Source organism: Vicugna pacos, chromosome 33 (assembly GCF_048564905.1).
Source record: "Vicugna pacos chromosome 33, VicPac4, whole genome shotgun sequence".
NCBI classification, from domain to species: domain Eukaryota; kingdom Metazoa; phylum Chordata; class Mammalia; order Artiodactyla; family Camelidae; genus Vicugna; species Vicugna pacos.
The window spans coordinates 20714977-20731699 of NC_133019.1; the positions used below are offsets into that span (position 1 = coordinate 20714977).

Below are 16723 nucleotides of genomic sequence, written 5' to 3' on the forward strand. Positions count from 1 at the left end.
GTCCACTTCTGACCAGTTCAGACCTTCAGTCTCATGTCCAGTCTCATTCTTCTGTCCCTCTCCGCCTGGGTCAGCCCTTGGCTTGAGGAGCTTGGAATGCAGTATAGGGGGGATATCATGTGATTTTTTACTTCTCTCCTCTCGTCCAGTCCTTTCTGGTTCCCTTTCTCTCCTGATGTGTTTTATCAGGCAGCAAGGAAATGTAAAAGATTGGAAGCCTTGTTTAGGTCACTGGTGGTGGTGAGAATTCTTTCTTGGCTGTGGTGCCCCCGGCGAGGTATATGCAGGGCTCTGCCTCTACTGCGGCAGCGCGCCGGCTCCTAGTCACGTGGACTTTACTCCGCAGTCTTTCTCGAGGAGTCCCTGTCCCTGGCTGCAGCTTCTAGACTGGGAAAGCAGTAGGATGAGACAGCCCAGGCTCACCTCTCTTCAGTGACGCCTCCCTAACCCACGGGAAGCTCGTATTTTTTGTGCCTTGCCGAATGGCCGGACGGTTTGTATATTCTGGAGGGGAAGCCCTTGTCAGTTGCACTGTTTGCAAGTGTTTTCTCCCAGGCTGTAGGCTGTCTTTTCCTTTTGTATATGGTTTCCTTTGTTGTGCAAAAGCTTGTAATTTTAATTAGATCCTATTTGTTAATTTTTGCTGTTATTTCCATGCCTTGGCAGGCCACTCCCAATCTGGCACTGTCTCTTTTCCCTGTTAATACCTTTCTCTGGAGTCCTCCACCGGGTCAGGCGTAGAGGGTGAGCAGGGGGTCCACCACGTCGGCGGGTATCACCGAGGAGCGAGAGAGGCCTTCGTGTGTGAGTGTGTGTGTGTGTGTGTGTGGGTGTGGATTCACTCTTCCAATGATTTCTTACCAGGTTTTCCCCGTTCCGTCGCCGCTGTATGCCGTGGTGAGGCAGCGGTGGCAGCGATGGCTCCTCTGGGACGGGGGCGCGTTTGAGCCCCGCGGTCTTCAGCTGCGGTGCCCTGGCTAGTTCAGAGGCGCCTGGAAAGTTCCCGTCCACACAGGCAGCCTGTCTTTCAGTCCTCACAAGAGCCCTGGGGCGGGGGGGGGGGCATCTCCGTGTTATTACGCGGAGGAAAGTTAGACTAACAGGGACTAGATTACTTGCCCCAAGTCTCACAGACAGCGAATGGCCGGCCTGTGATACGGGTTTATTGGACCCCAAACGCTTTATTTGCGTGTTTGTTACCCACGCACCGCACTGCTGTCGCCTTGGCTGTGACAGAGGTGAAGATGTATTTACTTTCAATGTAGCTAGTGCCAGTGCACCAAATTAGCTGTGTTAATTCTTCTTCTTGTAGGCAAACTCCATATAGAAACAAATTGCCAGCAGCTATAAAGCATTCAAATAAAGAAACATTAGCTCTACAAACTGATGTATTTTCTGGTTGCTTCTTATTAGTGATTGCTTCCAGTTCCAGGTCCGCACTGCTCATGCTGATGTTAATGGTGGGTTATGCCAGAAATTATGTCTTAAAGCTTCAGTTATTTTAAAATGTGATTATGCTTTTGTGTATCTGTATTCGCAGATGCTTTAAAAATTTCCCTGTATGCTAATTTTGTTTTCTTCTTAGTTACAGGGATGCAGAAAAGAATTTCTACAATATCTCTAACCGATGCTCCTACGCAGACCATTCCAACAAAGAAGACGTTGAAGAGGTCTCAGGCATTCTGCAGTGCACTGCTAACGTACTCGGTATAGTAACTGCATATTTAAAAGGTTGAGAGAATGAATGTGGGGAAAGGGGGGAAAGGAAAAGGATAAGTGTTTCATTTTCTCCTAAGGAGAGATTTGGAGACTATGGCAAGACCTTGTGTTCAAGTGATTTAATTTCAACACTTGTGATGATGTTTAAGTGGAAATTACACGTGTGCCATTCACTTGGAAATTAGAAAACATCACATTAAAAATGCTTACATTCCAGGCAGACTTTTACAAGTATTCATATGTTAGTGTTACTCGCTTCCTGAAATCTGTATTCTTACTCTCAGCTCAAACTGGGGCTCTTTCTCTTTTCTCAAAGCCAATACTTTTATTATTATTATTATTATTATTATTATTATTATTATTATTATTATTATTATTATTATTATTTACTCACTGTTTCTGGAATGCCCCTGCTGAGCCTGGAGAGTGGCTCACAGATACTCACAGTAGACGCTACAACTCAAAGGCAGTGAGCCAGGTCATCTGTGGAAGTCTGTGCCCTTCTTATGGGGCATGGCGGGCGTCCACCTTGAAGATACTAGTATTTATTACAGAGGGCTGTTTTTAGGTGCTCTCAGCATGGTAAGGGATACTGTTTTAAGCGGCACTGAATCACATAGCCACAAGATACTGTAATTCAGACGTACTGTCTTATGCTCTGAAGTCCTTGGGGTATGAGAGCTACCTGCTTTATATGCAGAGTCGATACCATAGCAGGAATCTTTTTTGCTCTAATGTCTTACAGAGTTTTTTAGGGAAAAATACCTCTTTCAATTTTTCTTTTTTGTTTTGAGTCTTATTTTCTCCTTATGACTCAGACAGAAGTCCACTGAGTGCTGCAGAGTGGTGGTAGGGAACAGCAAACCTTAGTGACTGACTCCCTACAAAACTCAGAGGCACCTGCCTCTCAGGATCAGGTTTTGGGGACTAGGGAAGACGTGCTTCCCTTTCTTTCCCTTTAGGATGAGTACTTTCCCTGGACATCTGAGTCCCTCTTACAAACAGATTCCAGGTGACCTTAACCCATGAATTTACCAGATTTTGCTAAACGTATCTGACTGCCAGAGGCAGACCTGGCTTCTACTCTCAAGCTGGGACTCAGGTACACATGACTATATTTTCTTCCTAGGTAACTTTTATAAATGTAAAATTTTATAATAAGAACAGGGACCTTTTGTGAGGGGAGGTATATAGATGTTCAGTGGTTTGTCCAAGACATCATGGGCTGTGAAGAGGAAGGCCAAAGATCTATTTACTTAAATCTTAGTGCAACTGCAGAAAGGTCATACTACGTAAGTAAACATTATTAGTGCAGAAGATAAGGGTGAGAGTAAAGGGAGGATGGGGTTGGGTGTTACCCAAGAACTGTTCACAGTTTTCTGATTTTGTGTTTCTAAGGACTCTCCTGTAAGCAGTATCTATTTCTTTTGACACATTGTGATGTCTGAAAGGGTAAGGTGAGATGATGTGCCACTAACAGGGATGTATCAGAATTTTGGCGGAGGGATGTTTAATATATTGAAAACTTGTTCTTTTTAAGTTTTTATTGAGTCATGGTCAGTTTACAATGTTGTGTCAATTTCTGGTGTACAGCACAGTTTTTCAATCGTACATGAGTATACATATATTCGTTTTAATATTCTTTTTTACCATGAGCTACTACAAGATCTTGACTGTATTTCCCTGTGCAATACATATAAACTTGTTTATCTATTCTATACATACCTGTCAGTATTTATAAATCTCGAACTCCCAGTCTGTCCCTTCCCATCTCCCTCCCCACCGGCAGCCACAAGCTTGCATTCTGTGTCTCTGAGTCTGTTTCTGTTTTATGTTTAAGTTCATTTGTCTTCTGTTTTATTTTGTTTGTTTGTTTTTTAGATGCCACATGTGAGTAGTATCATATGGTATTTTTCTTTCTCAAAAATTGCTCTTTACTTACCAATTTTCTAAATGATTCCCTGCATCTCACATCGTCTTTCCTTATGCTCGCCACTTTGAGAATCACTGAGTTAGAGGGAGTAAGAGGTGTTCAAGACGGTGAAGATACAAGCAAAACTAAAGACATCCAAACTGACTTGCAAATAAGTGTGCACAGTTCCCATAAGAAACTTTAGGTCAGACAATTTGCTACAGTAACTATCAGGTGATACTGTTGGCCCAGCACAGTTTAGCTGCCTTTCAGAAGGTGTCATGTGATAGATTAAGTTAATGAGTTAAAAGGACAAGCAGTTTGCTGCCTGATGACATTAGGGAAGGGCTAGTTTTTAAATAAATACTTATAATTTAGAAAGTGACTATAACAGGGTTTGGATTTCCATAAGTATTACATTTTTCTAGAAAAGACAGTATTTTTTCTGATCTGATTTTTCCTTGTAAATAATGATGGGTTATTCTCAAAATGTAAAAAAAGCACAATCTTGTAAAAATTTAAGTTTTTGAAGAATAAAACTCTGACTGCTACCATTCCCCAGATGCTGGTGTGTACGCCTAAGAGATGGCTGTTCTCTTTTGAATAATGTCCTTCCATAATTCTTGAAATACAGACTGAGGACACAGACAACTGCTTTACTGGTCATATTCAGTGAAAGCTCTTTGCTTTAACAAGTCACTGAATTGTAATTAATCTTAGTTTGCTTAGACCTCATCTTTTAAAAAAATTATACCTAAAGTCTCCCGTGCAACCATTTATGTGAGTTGATTAACTTACTGGACAGAAAAACAACATACGAGAAAGAGAGCCTGTTTTGAGTGGAGGGGTTTAGCGTGGAGAAATAGAATTTAAGCCAGTTTAAGAAAAAAATAGATGCCTGAAAATCTCTGTGAATACCAGAGGGCAGTTTTCCAACTCTATGATTTATATTTACCACCTTTGGGAGGTGTGGGTAGAATATTGGTGGACTGGAATTGGGGAATATGTATTCCTCTTACCTTCTTTACCTGCTGCAGGGTTGTGGTCGTGGTAGAGACTAGAACTGTGTTTGTTCACTCATCTGTATGTTGTATTTCATCTGTCATAAAAATGATTCAAAGTCATAGGTCAGAAAATACGATCAGAGTAACAAATTTGTCTCTTTTCAAAATGACTGTCTCTATTGACTTAGTGTAAAGTCCTCTAGATAGTTCAATAATTTACTGGCTCGTCGGGCTGAAGTTTGAGTTTAGTATTTGGCGTGGAATGAAAAGGGTAACCTGAAGAGAAGGAGAAAGCTTGTTTGCAGAAGACCAGTGATGCCTCCATCCCATGGCCTCTTCTCTAGAACGCCCTGGAAACACGTGCGTGTCACAGAGTAGTTTATGCCCTGTGTTAGTAATGGCAAAGGACTATTTGTAGACATCAACATTTTTGCCATTCATTTTCTTTTGCTGGCTTAGAAACCCGGATATTGTTATAGTGTCTCATTATTTACAAATGAGGGATATTAAGGAAGACCTCTCCTTAGTTTGTTGCAATGGCATAAAAGATACACAAAGAGAGAGAGTTGTGAACAATGCCCTCCCTACTTGACACTTTTAGTGCTTTATTTGGTACTTTGTCTTTTGCGTACCAAAATGATCTTCCAATTTTAGTTGTCTGAAAAATGTAAACCTTTCCCAGCCGTAATCTGCAAAACTCATTTGTAACTCCAATTAAGTAGTTAAATTGTGTTTATAGTCTTACGAGGTTTATACAGCATCGACTATCGTCTTGGAAATTGTAACAGTTGATCGGTACAGTGGAGCATCTATGCTGAAGCATGAAAGGTCTGTACTGTGTTGCTTAAGTGTTGCCACCTGATCCTGTATCTTGGGTTTAGGTAACGTTGGGGAGAGGAAGACAGAGGATTGAGTAGGGAACCTTAAGGGAAAAGGATGATAAAATTGTGTAGCTTCCTTTGCCATAATATAATTGAAAATAAACAAGGGTTTTGAGCATTTCAGTTTCAACAGGCTTTAACACTGTCACTGGGGTTGTGGGTGTTTCGTTGTAGTGTCAAGAGCCATAGGAAATAGATGTGTAGGATGGATACACAGTGCAGGATAAAGTCACTCCACAGTAGGGCACAAATCAAATAGAAATGAAAGATCTAAGGTAATTCATCTACTAATGAATTATAGCAAACAGAGGTTTACTATTTTAATAAACATCAATTATTTACTAAGTATTAACACAGTATATATAGTTAAACAATGTTGTTGAAGTATAGTCAGTTTACCGTGGGTTAATTTCTGGTGTACAGCATAGTGATTGTGTTATATATATATATTCCTTTTCATATTCTTTTTCATTATAGGCTATGAAAAAGTAGTGAATATAGTTCCCTGTGATATACAGTAAGACCTTGCTGTTTATCTATTTTATACATTGTAGTTACTATCTGCAAATCCCAAACTCCCAGTTTATCCCTACACCCTGCCTTTCCCACCTGTTAATTACAAGTTTGTTTTCTGTGTCTGTGAGTGTGTTTCTGTTTTGTAAATAAGTTCATTTGTGTCATTTTTAAAAAGATTCCACATATAAAGTGGTATCATATGATATGTATAGAATACTCATTAAAATTTTGTTTTAAAGGTTTTCTGTAGAGTGGGGCTTTATTGTCTCCAAAAACTTAGCTCATTTAAAGTCAGTGTCAGAGTAGTGTTTTCACGGGATTATTTGCTGGAAAAGTGCGAATGAGCTGAATGGAGGGGATGACCTTTGGGGCATGTCCTCATGCTATTTCCCTGATATCAGGGACCCTGAAGTTCTGTGAAAGCAGAGCTCCCTATAAAGTGCACCCGACTCCAGAATCATCAGTTGATGTGGAATGGAGCTTTTTGTTGTTACCTGTTTTTATATAAGCAGTAATTTATTGCTCTTCTTTTAACTTGTATGTACTTCTTGGTTTATGATTTAGAATGTGCACTTAACAGCCTTTTAATTGGCTATAGAACTGTGAAGAGTTAACTTTACTTTGGATTAAGACCTGTGTGTGGGAGGTTTCTTAGAATAACTCTGAATCATGTAATTGCTTAGTGAATTAGCATATGCTTAACATATTTACATATTGGAGAACTAGTTGATGCAGTAGCCACTTACCATTTTTGTTGATGAATTACGATTGATAGCAATAAATAAATTCTGCCAGTATAGTTCTTATTACTATAACTTGGTAACTGATCAGTTTTCTCTTTCATTGAAAGTAAGTTAAAAGTAATAGTATCAGGGTTTTAATGAGATGAGTTGGAGTTAGGGTGGCTGGAAGGGAACTGATTGATTAACTGATTCAATAATAACGTTGTAATATAGTAATGCAGAGCAGAGACTAGAGCCAGACTACTTAGGTATGAAAACATACTTACTAGCTGTGTTAACTGGAATGAGTTCCTTAATCTTTCCATACTTCGTATTTCTCATTTTTAAGTGGGGATAATATAATTAAATACCTCCTAGAGCTGTTAGAAAGATGAAATAATTCATATAAGTACTTAGAGCAGCAGCCTGATCTGTAACAAATGCTGAAGTGTTTGCTCTTATTATTGAATATTCACAAAATAATGTTTGCATCAGAAATGGGAGGTCACCGTTGCTCACTTTTATAGCTGGGGAAACATATTTTGAGACACTAACTTGTTAAGTTTCTTTGTCAGTGATGCCAAGCTGCAAAAGGGGGATTTAAACCCAAATCAGTGTGATTCCAAACCTTTCCCTGCTTCATGCTGTATTCAGAGGTTTTTGGCCTAAGATTGACTTTACATCACACCTCTAATGCTAATTACACAAGTCTCTCCAGTTCTCTGAAATAAGAAAATCGTTATGATATCGAATTTCACTCAGCTCATTACTATTTGAAAGTGTACTAGGGATTCTTGCCTGCATCTGATGGGTAGTAGCAAAAAAGTTTTGACTATTTCTCATCAGCATAGAGGAGAGTGTAGTTTCTTTGTAATTTGAATCATTTGCAGGTTAGAAGCTTTTTTTTTTTTTTTTAAGATTTCAGGAGTTGACTCCTCTCCATCTTGGCTGCATCAATTTACATTCCCACCAACAGTATAGGAGGGAGGGCTCCCTTTTCTCTACACCCTCTCCAGCATTTATCATTTATAGACTTTTTAATGATGGCCATTATGACCAATGTGAGATTATACCTCATTGTGGTTTTGATTTGCATTTCTCTAATACTTCGTGATATTGAGCATCTTTTCATGTAGTCTGTTGGCCATCTTTGGAGAAATATCTACTTAGGTTTTTTGCCTGTTTTTTGATTTGGTTGCTTTTTTTGTTTTTATTTTTGTTTTTGATATTAAGCTGTGTGATCTGTTTGTATATTTTGGAAGTTAATCCCTGGTCAGTCCCACTGTTTGCATATATTTTCTCCCATTCTCTGGGTTGTCTTTTTGTTTTGTCTGTGGTTACCTTTGCTGTGCAAAAGGTTTTAAGTTTAATTAGGCCCCATTTGTTTATTTTTGCTTTTATATCTATTACTTTAGGAGATGGATCCAATAAAAAAATTTCTGTGATTTATGTCAAAGAGTTCTGTGTATGTTTTCCTCTAAGAGTTTTAAAATCTCTGGTCTTACATTTAAGTCTTTAATCCATTTTGAGTTTATTTTCGTATATGGTGTTAGAGAATGTTCTAATTTTATTCTTTAACGTGTCTCTGTCCAGGCTTCTCAGCACCACTTATTGAAGAGACTGTCTTTACTCTATTTTACATCCTTCTCTCCTTCGTCATAGATTGACTATAAGTGCATGGGTTTATTTCTGGACTGTCTATCCTGTTCCATTGATCTGTGTGTCTGTTTTTGTGCCAGCACCATACTGTTTTGATTACTGTAGCTTTGTCATATAGTCTGAAGTCAGGCGTGTGATTCCTCTAGCTCTGTTCTTCTTAAGATTGTTTTGGTGATTCTGGATCTTTTGTGTTTCCATAAAAATTTAAAAAATACTTGCTCTACTTCTGTGAAAAATATCATTGGAAATTTAATAGGGATTGCATTGAATCTGTAGATTGCCTTGGATAGTATGGCCATTTTAACAGTATTGAGTCTTCCAGTCCAAGAACACAGTATATCTTTCCATCTATTTGTCTGTTCTTCATTTTCTTCAGTTGGCATCTTACAGTTTTCAGAGTACAGGTCTTTTGCCTCCTTAGGTAGGTTTATTCCTAGGTATTTTATTCTTTTTGATGTGATGATAAATGAGATTGTTTACTTAACTTATTGCTGATACTTTATTAATAGTGTTTAGAAGTGCAACAGTTTTTTGGTTTTAGTTTTACATCCTTCAGCTCTACTGAATTCATTGATGGGCTTTGGTAGTGTTCTGGTAGCATCTTTAGGATTTTCTGTGTATAGTTTCATGTCATCTGCCAACAGTAACTGTTTCACTTCTTTTCCAATTTAGATCTATTTTATTTCCTTTTCTTCTCTGATTGGTCTAGCTAAGATTTCCAAAACGATGTTGAATAAAAGTGACGAGAGTAGGTAACCTTGTCTTGTTCTAGTTCTAAGAGGAAATGCTTTCAGGTTTTCACTGTTCAGTATGATGTTAGCTGTGGGTTTGTCATATATGACCTTTATTATGTTGAGGTCTGTTCCCTCTATACTCACTTTCTGGAGAGTTTTATTGTAAGTGGATGTTGAATTTTATGGAAAGCTTTTCTGCATCTATTGAGATGATCATATAATTTATATACTTCAATTTGTTAATGTGGTGTATCACACTGATTGTTTTGTGACTATTGAAAAATCTTTGTATTCCTGAGATAAATTCCAATTAATCATAGTTTATGATCTTTTAATATGTTGTTGGATTCAGTTTGCCAATATTTTGTTGAGAATTTTTTCATGTTTGTTCATCAATGATGTTTACCTGTAATTTTCTATTTTTGTGCTATGGTTGTCTGTTTTTCACTGTCAAGGTGATTGGGCCTTACACTGAGTTCAGAAGTGTTTGCTTCTATGCAGTTTTTTGGAATAGTTTCAGAAGGAAAGGCATTCATGCTTTTCTAAATGTTTGGTAGCATTCTCCTGTGAAGCCATCTGGTCCTGGACTTTTGATTGTTGGTAGTTTTAAAATTATGATTCAATTTCAGTACTGGTTATTGATCTATTCATATTTTCTAATTCTTCCTGGCTCAGTCTTGTGGGTTGTGCCTTTCTAAGAATTTGTCCATTTCTTCTAGGTTGTCCATTCTATTGGCACACAGTTGCTCATAGTGACCTCTTATGATCCTGTGTGTTTCTGTGGTGCTGGTTGCAACTTCTCCTTTTTCATTTCTGATTTCATTGATTTAAGCCCTCTCCCTTTTTTTCTTAATGAGTCTGGCTAAAGTTTTATCAATTTTGTTTATCTTTTCAAAGAATTAACTTTTAGTTTAATTAATCTCTTCTATTGTTTCTTAGTCTCTATTTCATTTATTTCTTATGATTTCTTTCCTTCTACTAACTTTGGGTTTTGTTTGTTCTTTTTTCTTTAGTTACACTATGATATATATGATTGCTTTAAGTTACTGATTTCTTAATTTCAAAGGCATTCTAATAACCCTGCATTTGTACTCTCTTTTTATGATTACTGTTTTGATATCATATTTTACATCTAATTGTTCTGTGTATCCCTTATTGTGGATACAGATAATTTCACTACTTTTGTCTTTTAACCTCCTGACTGATTTGTGTGTGGATGGTTTCGTACCTTCACTGTATGTTTGCCTTTACTGGTGAGCTTTTCCATTTTGTAATTTTTTTCTTTCTAGTTGTGGCCTTTTCTTTTCTGCTTGTAGAAGTTCCTTTAACATTTGTTCCAAAGTTGGTTTGGTGATGTTGAATTCTGTTAGCTTTTGCTTGTCTGTGAAGCCTTTTATTTCTCCATCAAATCAGAAATGAGAGATTTGCTGGGTAGAGATTTTTCCCTTTCATCACTTTAAATATATTGTGCCACTCCCTTCTGGCCTGCAGAGTTTCTGCTGAAAAATCAGCTGAAAGTCTTATGGGAGTTCCCTTGTATGTTATTTGTTGCTTTTCCCTTATTGCTTTTAATATTCTCTCTTTATCTTTGAATCTTGTGATTTTGATTATAATGTATCTTGGTGTGTTCCTCTTTGGGTTAATCCTGTATGGGACTCTCTGTGCTTCCTGTTCTTGGTTGACTGTTTCCTTCCCCCAGTTAGGGAAGTTTTCTGCTATGATCTCTTTGAGTATGTTCTCAGGCCCTTTCTCTCTCTCTGCTCCTTTTGGGAACCCTGTAATATGAATATTAGGGTTTTTGTTGTTGTCCCAGAGGTTCCTTAAATGGTACTCATTTCTTTTCATTCTTTTTTTCTGTTTATGGTAGTGATTTCCACCACTCTTGTCATCCAGCTCCCTGACCTGTTTTTTTGCATCATTTAATCTAGTATGATTCATTTTGGTGTATCTTTTATTTCAGTTATTGAATTTTCAGCTCTGTTTGGTTGTTCTTCATATTTCCTAACTCTTTGTTAAAAATTTCTAACTTCTCACTCTATGCATCCATTCTCCTCCCAAGTTCTTTCTTTGTTCATCTTTACCATCATTACTCTGAACTCTTTCTCAGGTAGATTGCCTGTCTCCATGAGGTTGTCTCTCTGTATGTCAGTTTTTCTTCTGGGATTTTATCTTGGTCCTTTATCTGGAACATATTCCTCTGCTGCCTCATTTTGTCTAAATCTGTATTTGTATATTCATGTATGTGGTAGTTTGGTTTTGTTTCTTGACCTTGGAGAAGGGGTCCTCTCTAGGAGATGTCCTGTGCATCCTAGCAGTGCACTCTTTCCTTGTCACCCTTGGGCCAGTCTCCAGCTGGTCCCAGGATAGGGACTGGCCTGCATATGTGGAGTCATTCTGCAGGCTGTGGGATCATAGTAGTCTTGATTTTGTTGTTTGCCCCTAGTGGGTGAGACTGTTCTAGGGGATTGTGCAGGCTGTCTGGTGGGAGGGGCCAGTGCCTGCCCAGTGGTGGGTTGAGCTGTGTCTTTGCCCTCTGGTGGGAAGGGCTGCATCTAGGGGCATGTCAAGAGGCAGCTGTGAGCTTAGGAAGTCTTTAGGCAGCTTGTCTGCTGTGTGTGTGTGTATGTTTGGGGTGCTGTGTTTCCTCCCAGTTAGTTGTTTGTCCTGAAGCATCCCAGCACTGGAGCCTACAAGGTGTTAGGTGGGGCCAGGTCTTGGTGCCTATGACCCAAGCAAGATGTCAGCCTCCAGGGGAGTTCATACAGAGGAATACTCCCTAATAGGTCTGCCACCAGTGTCTGTGTCCCCAGGGTGAGCCACAGCTACCCACCCGAGACCCTCCAAGACCCACAGGTAGATCTGGTCCCAGGAGAATTTGTGTGTGTTCTTCAAGAGGGAAGTCTATTTCTCCCAGCCCTGTGGAGTTCCTACAGTTATTCCTCCCTTGCTTTCAAAACCAAATGCTCTGGGGGCTCCTCTTCCTCAGGTTGGACCCCCTGGGCCGGGGAGCCCAATGTGGGGTTCAGAGCTCTCACTCCTGTATAGAACCTCTGCAGTATAATTATTCTCCAGTTTAAATGAGTCTCTCACCCAGGAGGTATGGGATTTGATTATATCTTGAGTCCACCCTTCCTACTTGTCTTTTTGTGGTTCTTTATGTCTTTAGTTGTAGGAGATCTTTCCTGGTAGGTTCAAGTGTTTTTCATCTGTGGTTGTTCTGGCCAAAACACCCTGACCAAGGGCCAACCATGCCTCCCAGACTACCCATCGCAGACAGCCTGCCACAGCAGAAGAACCTATGCTGCCCACGTAGAGGGTACCCTAGAGTAGATAGCTCTGGTGACCAGGGCATGGCTTGACACCTTAATTCCAAAGCTAACCTGGCTCTTCGGCGAGGATGCCTAGGAAGCTCGAGTTTAATTCTTAGGGAATTTGGTACCAAGCCATACTTTCTGATACTAGAGGTTCTAGAACCTGGGTTTCGCTGTCTTATTTCTGAGAGAGGGTTGCTTCCTTGTACACCAACATGTTCTTTTCACTGACTTCACTTCTTTTTAGGACTTTAAGTTCTGCTTCTGAACCCTAAACGGGAACTGGAGCCCTGCTTCTCTTCACTGCCTTGTCTTCTGGATACAGGCTGAACGACTCCTGCTGCGTGCTGTGTGCTCTAGTCATGCCTTTGTTTTGGCTTTTCTTTATCTCTTTGCCAAGTCTCCTTACTGCTGAGGACTGCTGGCTTAGACTGCCACTGTCTGTACCCTACATTTATGATACCACATTTTTTTTCCTCTGATTTTCTCCTGTCTCTGCACAAGTGGGCATACTAGTTCTGGGTCAGTCTCTCCCTTTCTCATCCAGAGTCACTAACTTTGCACAGATGTGTGGTGGGTTGTTGTTTAACCAGTGTCAGGAATAGTGGGTCACACATAGCTTTAGTAAAATGCTGGGTTTAGTAACATTTTTTCTCTCTACCACTCCTAGGACCAGAAGTCCTATTAATCACCAGAGGAAAAATTTAGCCTACGGGGGAAACAGAGTGGGCAGCAGAGTGAGGGTGCAGCTGCTGTGGGAAAGGGAAGTTTTTGCTCTGTGAGCTTTCATAAAATAGAGTCATTTTAGGGTCTTTTCAAAGGAGAGATCAAGAGGGATTTAGCCAGTGAAAAAGCAGAGCACTGACAAATGATCCTGATCTTTGTGAGTTACTCCACTGAGTGATTAGTGTGCAGAAAAATTTTGAGTGAAAATACTTCTGATTGCCATTGTTTTTCTACTTTTCATTCTGTTTTTCCTGATTCTGTGTACTTCCAACAACATTCTGACCCTTTTACCCCTTTACTCACTTCTAGGTGCTTAGGACTGTTTTTCACTTAGCTCTGTTTTTGTTTGTTTATATACCATTTCTTTTTCATTATTCTGATTCTTAATCCTTTATATCAATAAAAAAGAACAATGAAAATCTGCCAAGCATTTAAAAGTTTGCTCCTCTTACTTTGTCATCACCTTTTTGCTTTTGTGCCTTATTTAAGCTTAATTTTTTAGATGGCAAAATTAGTAAGCAGGAGACTCTAACTTGTTCCAAATCTATAAAACCTTTTTAAAGGTTCTAAATGATCACCAGGTCTTTAGCTGGGCTAAAATTTATTGTTGTATTAACTGCAGGAAAAGGTTTATTAATCCAGTGATATGTATGTATAATATTATACAGAATGTATGTCTTATTAAAGAAACAGTTTTCAAGCATTTTGTTCCATCAGTACAAATATTTATTGAGTATCTACTTTTTCAGTTCGTCTTATAGGTGCTGATGACTAGCGGGGAGAAAAACAGAGAGTGCAGAATCAGACACCACCACCAACACCAAAACCACAAATAAAAAAAACGATAATGTCAGAATGACGGGCTGTGAAGTACAATAAGGCAATGGAATGTAAAAAAGAGTAGGGATGGGCTTACATAATTAAATGTTAATCATTTTAAAATTCACTTAAGCAATTCTAATAGGATTTCTACATGACTGTAGTGTTTATGTTGATGCAAAGCTCTAGGAATGATTTTTTTTTAAAACACACCATTTACTGTACTGTTGAGGTTGATGTAAGTTCTGTTTTCCCCACTGTTGTCTGAGTAGCAACTGCCTCTACAAGGAGGCAGTGATGTTGTGTCATAGTATTTTGGGTTAAAAAAGGTCCCAGCTGGTGTTCACCATTCCACAGATATTTGTTGAGTATCCTCTACGTACCCAGGCCTGTGCTGTTCCTAACCTCTGCCCTCCTAGCACTGACAGTTTAGAAGCTCCTGGAAAGGCCACATGACATGAGGCATAGCTTCTTTACTTAGGGGACAGAGTGGAATGCTGCCTCGTGTGGCCACTGGATGACAACCATCCCAAGAGAAGTGGAAGCCCCACCCACACACACAGACTGAAAAATTTGCGATTCAAAACTCTTCTAAGTTGTGAGACGGTGGACCTGTCAGAAAAAAAAAAGCAAATCTAATGCATCCTTAAGCTTTTTCTCAATCTCATTCTATCTCTGTCCCCACATGTACATACAGACTCGTATACACATATATAAACACGTCTACAGATACAAACATGTAGCTGTACACACTTGTAATACATGTACATATGTATGTAAATTACACAGTGCTTTACTTTGTATGAAAAACTTTTCCCGTATATTATTTTGTGACTCATTAAACTCTACAGTTGAATATTACTATCAGATTTTATAGATGAAGTAATTATTAAGGCCCAGATTGTAAGTGACTTACCCAAGATCACTTAGCTAATAAATGATTGAGGTTGAATTTGAATATACTTTCTCCAGCTTCTGAAAAAGAGCACAATTCTTTTCACCATGACCAATTTTTCTGTTTCTGAAAATAAACGGTAATTGTAACACATCTTCCAGTTAGAAGAACCATCTGTTTCTTAAAAAAAATGAAACAAAACCAAACAAAAAGAACCTGTGTGTGTGCATGTTGTGTGTGTGTACACAGGTTTACTGTGTGCTCTTGTGTAGTACTGTATTACTTCAAGTTCTTGAATTAAAAGTTATTTTATAAATCAGTTTTACCAATGATGATTCTGACAATAGAATTTTCCTATTTCCAAGTGGGAAATAGAAAAAAAAAAAAAGAATCCAGAGAGGAAGAGTTTTGAGCTGATAAAAATGAGTAGAATCTAGCTTATACTTCTATCATTGTACATTTCATGTGTTTTTGTTACCAAGTTGAAACTTGTTCTGGTTGCTGCAGGACAGGTCAATAATTTGGGAGACGAGGTGCTGGGGCAACGAATAGTGACTTTATTCAGAAAGCCAGCAGACCGAGAAGGTGGCAGACTAATGTCTTGGAGAACCATCTTAACTCGTCAGAATTCGGGTTCCTTTTATACTAAAAAAGGGAAGGGATGTGGTTGGTTGGTGCAAACTTCTTGCTGTAGAAATTGTTCTTGTAGCTGTCCAGGTGGGTCAGGTCATGGTGCCCCTATGAACCTCTAACAAAACAAATGTTATTTTCTATTCTGCAACTTGTTATTTTTATAAGAGTGCAAAAGTGTTAATATCCTTAAAGGTCAGGGCCTTGAGAACAGGCTCTCCAGTATATTTCAGATTAAAGGCAACGTTCCTTTGAAAAAGGTGAAGAGTGAGCAAGACTGAGCCTAGAAAACAGGGCACAGGGTTAAAGCCAAAGGAACAGATCTAATATGGAGTCAGATTTGTTCTTTTGTTACACTTTTCCTGTTTGTCTACATATCTTTCTCTTCAATTTGACTGTGAGTACCTAGTGGTTGCATACCATGTTCAATCCTTTGTAACAACACCAGCAAGGCAGAGGGCCTGGAAGGGTAGGGATCTGAAAAATACTGTTTGAAAGACTGAGATTGAGGAAACTGTTTTAGAGGAAGGGAAACTAAAGACACAAGACGAATAAGTGCAATGGATGATCCTGTACTGAATCCTGAACTAGAAAAAAAAAGGAGCTGTAAAGAATATTATTGGGACAGTAAGATAAATTTGAATAAGGACTGTGGTATTTTTTCTTTAAAAGGTTTTCATTTGTTACTCTTTTCTGAAGCAGTTAATTCTCTTCTCTTACTTTAAAAAACATGTGTGTTTCATCCAGAGTTATACCAAAGTCATTAAAGTGAATTTTCTACTGGGGTTGTGTCTCCCCAGATCAAAAAAAAAGTATTTATTCAATAAACCACAAAAATTAAACCAAAAGAAAACATCAGCAATCAAAAACAGTCCCCAAATATCCAGGGCAAAGTATAAAATACTTACTTATCTATCACAGCGAGACACAAAGAGATGGGCAGAGTGTGTGGGGGTGATGCTCTGACGTACAGTGGCTCAGGGGAGGGACGGGGGGTCCAGTACTGTGTTGGGGGGATACACAGATTGGAGGGGGAGATTCCTGCTGACCCTCACACTGTGGGCTCAGGGCCCCTTCGTAGGAATGTGTGTAGTGAGGTGAAGGCCGGGCACAGGCTACTATGACAGGTTAGCCAAGTTGATGGTAGGGGTACCCATCTAGCTAGTGAGGCCAGGCGGCCAGATGCGGACAAAGT

General features: G+C 39.1%; 1 protein-coding gene across 1 annotated transcript in view; it reads left to right on the plus strand.

The window, feature by feature from the left end:
- GUCY1A2 (guanylate cyclase 1 soluble subunit alpha 2) overlaps window positions 1-16723 on the plus strand; it is a 252611-nt gene that overhangs the window by 36515 nt on the left and 199373 nt on the right. Inside the window, exon 3 of the mRNA XM_072953952.1 lies at window positions 1586-1707. Within this exon, the coding sequence (XP_072810053.1) occupies window positions 1586-1707 (122 nt within the window). The remainder of the gene's footprint in view (window positions 1-1585; window positions 1708-16723) is intronic.